Source organism: Gallus gallus, assembly GCF_016699485.2.
Source record: "Gallus gallus isolate bGalGal1 chromosome 36 unlocalized genomic scaffold, bGalGal1.mat.broiler.GRCg7b 36_unloc1, whole genome shotgun sequence".
NCBI lineage: Eukaryota > Metazoa > Chordata > Aves > Galliformes > Phasianidae > Gallus > Gallus gallus.
Genome location: NW_024095961.1, coordinates 120,781 through 130,662, shown reverse-complemented (window position 1 = coordinate 130,662; position 9,882 = coordinate 120,781). Strand labels below are relative to the sequence as shown.

The following is a 9,882-nucleotide window of genomic DNA, read 5'->3' as shown; positions in this document are numbered from 1 at the left end:
CGGGACTTCGCCGAGCCTTGCAACCAATCGGGTTCGATGTGGGCGTGGCCTCATCCTCCCCCTTCACCGCAGCCAATAGGATTGCTTGTGGGCGTGGCTACACCCTCCCCCTTCACCACAGCCAATCGGATTACTTGCGAGCGTGACTCCACCATACCCTACAGCCAATAGGATGGCTTGTGGGCGTGGCCTCACCCCGTTGCCATAACAACGCTCCACGATCCCGGAAGTGATGAGGACCCCCGAAAATCCCCTAAATCGCCTTAAAACGCCCCCGGGACCCCCAGCCCGGACCCCCTCACCCCCCACCCCGAACCTCTCCAGCCCCCCCCCAGCCCCACAGATCCCCCCCAGCCCCACAAACCCCCTTCGACCACCATGAGATCCATTTTGGGCCTTCCCCCCCCCCCGCGGCCTACACCGCCCCCCGAAGCCTCGGCCTCGCGTAACGCCCCTCCCCGCCCTCCCCCCCCCCCTTCCCCGGCCACGACCCTGAACCCATCCGGAGCTCCTCCAACCCCCAACCCCGGGGCGGGGCCTTCCGGGAGGGATCGGCGGAGCCATGGAGAAACCGTGGGGGGAGAGCCGCCCTACTGAGGGCCGTTACGAGGATCCTAATGGGGATCCCGATGAGGATCACTATAGGGACTCCGATGAGGATTTGTATGAGTTCCCCGATGAGGGCCCCGACGATGGCCCGGAGGTACTGGGGGGTCCTATGGGGTCCTATGGGGTCCTGTGGGATCCTATGGAGTTCTATGGGGTCCTATGGGGTCCTAGACCCACATTATAGGGTCCTATGGGGTCCTGGACCCACACTATGGGGTCCTGTGGGGTCCTATGGGGTCCTGGACCCACACTATGGGGTCCTGTGGGGTCCTATGGAGTCCTGGACCCAAATAAATGGGTTCCTATGGGGTCTTGGACCCACATTATAGGGTCCTATGGTGTCCTATGGGGTCCTGGACCCACATTATAGGGTTCTATGAGGTCCTGTGGGGTCCTATGGGGTATTGGACCCACACTATGGGATCCTGTGGGATCCTATGGAGTCCTATGGGGTCCTATGGGGTCCTGTGGGATCCTATGGAGTTCTATGGGGTCCTATGGGGTCCTAGACCCACATTATAGGGTCCTATGGGGTCCTGGACCCACACTATGGGGTCCTGTGGGGTCCTATGGGGTCCTGGACCCACACTATGGGGTCCTGTGGGGTCCTATGGAGTCCTGGACCCAAATAAATGGGTTCCTATGGGGTCCTGGACCCACATTATAGGGTCCTATGGTGTCCTATGGGGTCCTGGACCCACATTATAGGATTCTATGAGGTCCTGTGGGGTCCTATGGGGTATTGGACCCACACTATGGGATCCTGTGGGATCCTATGGAGTCCTATGGGGTCCTATGGGGTCCTGTGGGATCCTATGGAGTTCTATGGGGTCCTATGGGGTCCTAGACCCACATTATAGGGTCCTATGGGGTCCTGGACCCACACTATGGGGTCCTGTGGGGTCCTATGGGGTCCTGGACCCACATTTTGGGGTCCTGTGGGGTCCTATGGGGTCCTGGACCCACACTGTGGGGTCCTATGGGTCCTGGACCCACACTATGGGGTCCTGTGGGATCCTATGGGGTCCTGGACCCACGTTATAGGGTCCTATGGGGTCCTGTGGGGTCCTATGGGGTCCTGGACCCACACTATGGGATCCTGTGGGATCCTATGGAGTCCTATGGGGTCCTGGACCCACATTTTGGGGTCCTGTGGGGTCCTGTGGGGTCCTATGGGTCCTGGATCCACATTATGGGGTCCTATGGTGTCCTATGAGGTCCTGGACCCACATTATAGGGTCCTATAGGGTCCTATGGGTCCTGGACCCACATTATGGGGTCCTGTGGGATCCTGTGGGATCCCTATGGGGTCCTGGACCCACATTATAGGGTGCTATGGGGTCCTGGACCCAAATAAATGGGGTCCTATGGGTCCTGAACCCACATAAATTAGGTCCTATGGTGTCCTATGAGGTCCTGGACCCACATTATAGGGTTCTTGGGGCCTGAAATGGGACCCTATGGGTCTGGGACCCCCATAACGAGGCCCTATGGAGTGTCTATGGGTCAGGAATGGGTCCCAATGGGATCCTATGGGTCCCAATGGGATCCTATGGGTCCGGGACCCACATAATGGGATCCTATGGGTCAGGAATTGGATCCTATGGGTCTGGGACCCATATTCTGGGTTCCTATGGGTCTGGGTCCCACATAATGGGATCCTATGGGTCAGGAATGGGATCCTATGGGTCTGGAACCCACATTATGGGGCCCTATGGGGTTCTGTGGGTCAGGAATTGGACACTATGGGTCTGGGACCCACATTATGGGATCCTATGGGTCTGGAACCCACATAATGGGATCCTATAGGTCAGGAATGGGATCCTATGGGTCTGGGACCCCCATAACGAGGCCCTATGGGGTGTCTATGGGTCAGGAATGGGATTCTATGGGTCTGGGATCTACATTATGGGATCCTATGGGTCAGGAACGGGACCCTCTGGGTCTGGGACCCACATAATAGGATCCTATGGGTCAGGAATGGGATCCTATGGGTCCGGGACCCACATAATGGGATCCTATGGGTCTGGGACCTACATTATGGGGTGTCTGTGGGTCTGGGACCCACATAATAGGATCCTATGGGTCAGGAATGGGATCCTATGGGTCTGGGACCCACATTATGGGATCCTATGGGTCTGGGTCCCACATAATGGGATCCTATGGGTCAGGAATGGGATCCTATGGGTCTGGGACCCACATTATGGGATCCTATGGGTCAGGAATGGGATCCTGTGGGTCTGGGACCCACATAATGGGATCCTATGGGTCAGGAATGGGATCCTATGGGTCTGGGACCCCCATAACGAGGCCCTATGGGGTGTCTATGGGTCAGGAATGGGATTCTATGGGTCTGGGACCCACATTATGGGATCCTATGGGTCAGGAATGGGATCCTATGGGTCCGGGACCCACATAATGGGATCCTATGGGTCTGGGACCTACATTATGGGGTGTCTGTGGGTCTGGGACCCACATAATAGGATCCTATGGGTCAGGAATGGGATCCTATGGGTCTGGGACCCACATTATGGGATCCTATGTGTCAGGAATGGGATCCTATGGGTCTGGGCCCCCCATGACAGAGCGCTATGGGGATTCTCCGGCTCCTGGCCCCCCCACTTGATCCCCGTGCCCCACATCCGTGCCCCACATTTGTGCCCCACAGCCTCCGCCCCCCATCCCGGGTTTGGTGTTCGTTGTGACGGGCGGCTGCGGCTTCCTGGGCCGCCACCTCGTGCGCCTCCTGCTGGAGGAGGAACCCGACCTGCGGGAGCTGCGCGTCTTCGACCTCCACCTCGACCCCGACCTGCCCGACGGTGAGCGCCCCATAAGTGTGGGGCAGCCCCACAAGCGCCCCTATAGACCCTACGGAGCGTCGAAGTTGAGGGAGCCCCGAAACGGTGCTCTGTCTCTTTAAGAATCACAGCTCTTGGCTTGTGGGAGGGGGGGGGGGGGGTCCCGAAATGGTTCGCTGTTGCTTTAAGGAATGCTAATTTGGGGACCACGAGCTGCCCCACATCCGCCCCATAGATCCTGTGGGTCCCCAAATTTCGGTCGACCCCAAAATGGTGCTCTGTCTCTTTAAGAACCCCGACTATAAGGGCCCCAAAATGCTGCGCTGTCCCTTTAAGAACCTCAAAATGCTTCACTGTGCCTTTAAGGACCCCCAAATTTGGGAACCCCACACTTGTGGGGCAGCCCCACATCCGCCCCATAGATCCTATGGGTCCCCAAATTTCGGTCGACCCCAAAATTGTGCTGTCTCTTTAAGAACCCCAACTTTGGGGGACCCCAAAATTCTGCGTTGTTTCTTTAAGGACCTCAAAATGCTTCACTGTGCTTTTAAGGACCCCCAAATTTGGGAACCCCACACTTGTGGGGCGGCCCCACATCCGCCCCATAGATCCTATGGGTCCCCAAATTTCGGTCGACCCCAAAATTGTGCTGTCTCTTTAAGAACCCTAACTTTGGGGGACCCCAAAATTCTGCGTTGTTTCTTTAAGGACCTCAAAGTGCTTCACTGTGCCTTTAAGGACCCCCAAATTTGGGAACCCCACACTTGTGGGGCAGCCCCACATCCGCCCCATAGATCCTATGGGTCCCCAAATTTCGCTCGACCCCAAAATGGTGCTCTGTCTCTTTAAGAACCCCAACTTTGAGGGACCCCAAAATGGTGCTCTGTCACTTTAAGAACTCTGAGCTTTGAAGGCCCCAAAGTGCTGCACTGTCCCTTTAAGGACCCCCAAATTTGGGGACCCCATTAGCGGACCTCCCCCATATTTGGGGACCTCATTCATGGGGACCCCCATTAATTATGGACCCCCTATTTGGGGACCCCATTAATTGTGGACCCCCATTTTTGGGGACCCCCAACTTTGTGGTCCCCCATTATTGGGGTTCTCCACTCTTTGGGTTCTCCTTTCTTTGGGATTCCCCCCACTTCAGCCCCCCAAATTTGGGGACCCCTTTACCGGACCCCCCCCATATTTGGGGACCCCATTCTTGGGGACCCCCATTAATTATGGACCCCCATTTTTGGGGACCCCAACTTTGCAGCCCCCCATTATTGGGGTTCTCCTCTCTTTGGGTTCTCCACTCGTTGGGTTCTCCATTCTCTGGGATTGCCCCCACTTCTGCCCCCCAAATTTGGGGACCCCATTACCGGACCCCCCATATTTGGGGACCCCATTCTTGGGGACCCCCATTAATTATGGACCCCCTATTTGGGGACCCCAACTTTGCGGTCCCCCATTATTGGGGTTCTCCTCTCTTTGGGTTCTCCACTCATTGGGTTCTCCGTTCTCTGGGATTGCCCCCACTTCAGCCCCCCAAATTTGGGGACCCCTTTACCGGACCCCCCCCATATTTGGGGACCCCATTCTTGGGGACCCCCCCCCACCCCCTGACCCCCCACTTTCCCCCCCAGACCCCCGGGTGCGGGCGCTGCGTGGCGATGTGGGGGACGCGGGCGCCGTGGGGCGGGCGCTGGAAGGGGCCGATGTGGTGCTGCACACTGCGGCCCTGGTGGATGTGTGGGGCAACGCCGACCCACAGAGCATCGCCCGCGTCAACGTGCAGGGTGGGGGTCCTGGGGGGGGGGATTTGGGGGGGATATGGGGTGATATGGGGGGGATTTGGGGGGATATGGGGGGAATATGGGGGAGATATGGGGGTATATTGGGGTCTGCGGGGGATACAGGAGGGAAAAGGGGGGATATGGGGGTCTGGGGGGGACATGGGGGGGATATGGGGGGGGGATATGGGGGGATATGAGGGGATATGGGGGTCTGGGGGTGGATATGGGGTGATATGGGGTGGATATGGGGGAGTTATGGGAGGATACGGGGGTCTGGGGGAGATATGGGGGGTTAGGGGGTATGGGGGGGTATGGGGGTCCTGGGGGGGGGGATTTGGGGGGGATTTGGGCGGATATGGGGGTCTGGGGGGGTATATGGGGGGGATTTGGGGTGATATGGGGGGCATATGGGGGTGTTATGGGACGATACGGGGGCCTGGGGGGGATATGGGGGTCCTGGGGGGGGGGATTTGGGGGGTTATGGGGGGGATATGGGGGTCTGGGGGGGTATATGGGGGGGATTTGGGGTGATATGTGAGGGATATGGGGGAGATGTGGGGGTATATTGGGGTCTGTGGGGGTTATGGGGGGATATGGGGGTCCTGGGGGGGGACATGGGGGGGATATGGGGTGATATGAGGGGATATGGGGGTCTGGGGGGGATTTGGGGTGATATGGGGGGATATGGGGGTCCTGGGGGGGGATATGGGGGAGATATGGGGGTCTGGGGGGTGATATGGGGCGGATTTGAGGTGATATGGGGGGTATATGGGGGTTATATGTGGGGGGATCTGGGGGTCTGGGGGGGGATATGGGGGGATTTGGGGTGATATGGGGGAAATAGGGGGATATGGAGGAGATATGAGGGGATATGGGGGTCTGGGGGAGGATATGGGGGGGATTTGGGGGGATATGGGGGAGATATGGGGGGATATGGGGGAGATATGAGGGGATATGGGGGACTGGGGGGGATTTGGGGTGATATGGGGGGGATATGGGGGGGATATGGAGGGATATGGGGGTCTGTGGGGGTTATGGGGGGATATGGGGGTCCTGGGGGAGGCATATGGGGGAGATATGGGGGATATTTGGGGGTATATTGGGGTCTGCGGGAGATATGGGGGGATATGGGGGTCTGGGGGGGATTCGGGGTGATATTGGGGGATATGGGGGTCCTGGGGGGGGATATGGGGGAAATATGGGGGGATATGGGGGTCTGGGGGGGGTATGGGGGGATTTTGGGGTGATATGGGGGAGATATGGGGGTATATTGGGGTCTGCGGGGGATACGGGGGGGAAAGGGGGCATACGGGGGTCTGCGGGGAATATGGGGGTCTGGGGGGGGACATGGGGGGGATATGGGGGGGGATATGGGGGGATATGGGGTGATATGAGGGGATATGGGGGTCTGGGGGAGATATGGGGGGATATGGGGGTCTGGGGGGAATATGGGGGGGATTTGGGGTGATATGTGGGGGATATGGGGGAGATGTGGGGGTATATTGGGGTCTGTGGGGGTTATGGGGGGATATGGGGGTCCTGGGGGGGGAATATGGGGGAGATATGAGGGGATATGGGGGTCTGGGGGGGGATATGGGGGGGATTTAGGGTGATATGGGGGAGATATGGGGGGATACGGGGGTCTGGGGGGGATATGGGGGAGATATGGGGGTATTTTGGGGTCTGCGGGGGTTATGGGGGGATATGGGGGTCCTGGGGGAGGGATATGGGGGAGATATGGGGGATATTTGGGGGTATATTGGGGTCTGCGGGAGATATGGGGGGATATGGGGGTCTGGGGGGGATTTGGGGTGATATGGGGGGATATGGGGGTCCTGGGGGGGGATATGGGGGAAATATGGGGGGATATGGGGGTCTGGGGGGGATATGGGGGGATTTTGGGGTGATATGGGGGAGATATGGGGGTATATTGGGGTCTGCGGGGATATGGGGGGATTTGGGGTGATATGGGGGGATATGGGGGAGTTATGGGGGGATATGGGGGGGATATGAGGGAGAAATGGGGGTCTGGGGGGGGTATATTGGATCATATATGTGGGCCACCCCATAGCCACCCCATACCCACCCCACATCCGCCCCCCTCCTGCCCCACATCTCCCCCCATAATGGCCCCATACCCCCCCCATACCTCCCCATACCCCTCCCCATAGCCGCCCCATAGCTCCCCCCATAACAGCCCCATAGCTGCCCCATACCCCCCCCATAGCCGCCCCACATCTCCCCCCATAGCTGCCCCATACCCACCCCACATCCGCCCCCCTCCTGCCCCATAGCTCCCCCCATAACAGCCCCATAGCTGCCCCATACCCCTCCATACCCACCCCACATCCACCCCCCTCCTGCCCCACATGTCCCCCCATAACAGCCCCATAGCCGTCCCATAGCTCCCCCCATACCCCCCCCCATAGCTGCCCCATAGCTCCCCCCATAACGGCCCCATAGCTGCCCCACATCCGCCCCCCTCCTGCCCCATAGCTCCCCCCATAACAGCCCCATACCCCCCCCCATACCCACCCCACATCCGCCCCCCTCCTGCCCCACATCTCCCCCCATAACAGCCCCATAGCCGCCCCACATCTCCCCCCATAGCTGCCCCATACCCACCCCACATCCTCCCCCCTCCTGCCCCACATCTCCCCCCATAACGGCCCCATAGCCGCCCCACATCTCCCCCCATAGCTGCCCCATACCCGCCCCACATCCTCCCCCCTCCTGCCCCATAGCTCCCCCCATAACAGCCCCATACCCCCCCCCATACCCCCCCATACCCACCCCACATCCTCCCCCCTCCTGCCCCACATCTCCCCCCATACCCCCCCATACCCACCCCACATCCTCCCCCCTCCTGCCCCACATCTCCCCCCATAGCTGCCCCATACCCACCCCACATCCTCCCCCCTCCTGCCCCACATCTCCCCCCATACCCCCCCATACCCACCCCACATCCTCCCCCCTCCTCCCCCACATCTCCCCCCATACCCCCCCATACCCACCCCACATCCTCCCCCCTCCTGCCCCACATCTCCCCCCATACCCCCCCATACCCACCCCACATCCGCCCCCCTCCTGCCCCACATCTCCCCCCATAGCTGCCCCATAGCCGCCCCACATCTCCCCCCATAGCTGCCCCATACCCACTCCACATCCGCCCCCCTCCTGCCCCATAGCCGCCCCATATCCCCCCATAGCCGCCCCATATCCCCCCATAGCCGCCCCACATCCGCCCCCCTCCTGCCCCACATGTCCCCCCATAACAGCCCCATAGCCGCCCCACATCTCCCCCCATAGCCCCCCCATAGCTGCCCCATAGCTCCCCCCATAACGGCCCCATAGCCGCCCCATACCCCCCCATACCCCCCCCATACCCTCCCCATACCCGCCCCACATCTCCCCCCATAACGGCCCCATAGCTGCCCCATAGCTGCCCCATACCCCCCCATACCCACCCCACATCCTCCCCCCTCCTGCCCCACATCTCCCCTTTCAGGCACGAAGGCTCTGCTCCGCGGCTGCCGCTCTGCCGGCGTTCGCTGCCTCATCTTCACGTCCTCCATGGAGGTTGTGGGGCCCAACGAGCGCGGGGACCCCTTTGTCAGGTGGGGCCACGTTGGGGGGCGCCCCACACATTGAGGACCCCCACAGTTGGGGACCCCATTGCTTGGGACCCCATTCATTTGGGGACCCCTTCGTTGGGACCCCATTGGTTGAGACCCCATTGATTTGGGGACCCCATTGTGGGGACCCCATCGTTGGGACCCCACTGATTTGGGGACCCTAATATTGGGGGACCCCATCGTTGGGACCCCATCATTGGGACCCCATTGGTTGAGACCCCATTGATTTGGGGACCCTAATATTGGGGGACCCCATCGTTGGGACCCCATTGATTTGGGGACCCCATTGTGGGGACCCCATCGTTGGGACCCCATTGATTTGGGGACCCTAATATTGGGGGAACCCATCGTTGGGACCCCATTGGTTGGGACCCCATTGGTTGAGACCCCATTCATTTGGGGACCCCATTGTGGGGACCCCATTGTTGGGACCCCATTGATTTGGGGACCCTAATATTGGGGGAACCCATCGTTGGGACCCCATCATTGGGACCCCATTGGTTGGGACCCCATTGCTTGAGACCCCATTGATTTGGGGACCCCATTGTGGGGACCCCATCATTGGGACCCCATTGATTTGGGGACCCCATTGGTTGAGACCCCATTGATTTGGGGACCCTAATATTGGGGGACCCCATCGTTGGGACCCCATTGATTTGGGGACCCCATTGTGGGGACCCCATCGTTGGGACCCCATTGATTTGGGGACCCCAATATTGGGGGACCCCATTGCTTGGGACCCCATTGCTTGGGACCCCATTGGTTGAGACCCCATTGATTTGGGGACCCTAATATTGGGGGACCCCATCATTGGGACCCCATTGGTTGGGACCCCATTGGTTGGGACCCCATTGGTTGAGACCCCATTCATTTGGGGACCCCATTGTGGGGACCCCATTGTTGGGACCCCATTGATTTGGGGACCCTAATATTGGGGGAACCCATCATTGGGACCCCATTGGTTGGGACCCCATTGATTTGGGGACCCCATTGATTGGGAGACCCCATTGATTTGGGGACCCCATTGATTTGGGGACCCCATTGGTTGGGGACCCCTTC

General features: G+C 59.8%; 1 protein-coding gene across 1 annotated transcript; it reads left to right on the top strand.

Annotated features, from left to right (window-relative positions):
- Positions 1–533: 533 nt before the first annotated feature.
- LOC121108723 (3 beta-hydroxysteroid dehydrogenase type 7-like) lies at positions 534–8,854 on the top strand. The gene is made up of 4 exons (XM_040656832.2): positions 534–703; positions 3,278–3,428; positions 5,039–5,191; positions 8,697–8,854. Exons 1-4 carry the CDS (start codon positions 563–565, stop codon positions 8,837–8,839), a joined length of 588 nt encoding a protein of 195 aa, XP_040512766.1. The 5' UTR covers positions 534–562; the 3' UTR covers positions 8,840–8,854.
- The last annotated feature ends 1,028 nt before the right edge of the window (positions 8,855–9,882 follow it).

What these genes read in the sequence shown, in the direction of transcription:
- LOC121108723 (XM_040656832.2), top strand. Translation starts at nt 563, where the DNA reads ATGGAGAAACCGTGGGGGGAGAGCCGCCCTACTGAGGGCCGTTACGAG. An exon ending in GCCCCGACGATGGCCCGGAG is followed by an intron (nt 704 to 3,277) that starts GTACTGGGGGGT and finishes TGTGCCCCACAG; the next exon opens with CCTCCGCCCCCCATCCCGGG. An exon ending in CGACCCCGACCTGCCCGACG is followed by an intron (nt 3,429 to 5,038) that starts GTGAGCGCCCCA and finishes TTTCCCCCCCAG; the next exon opens with ACCCCCGGGTGCGGGCGCTG.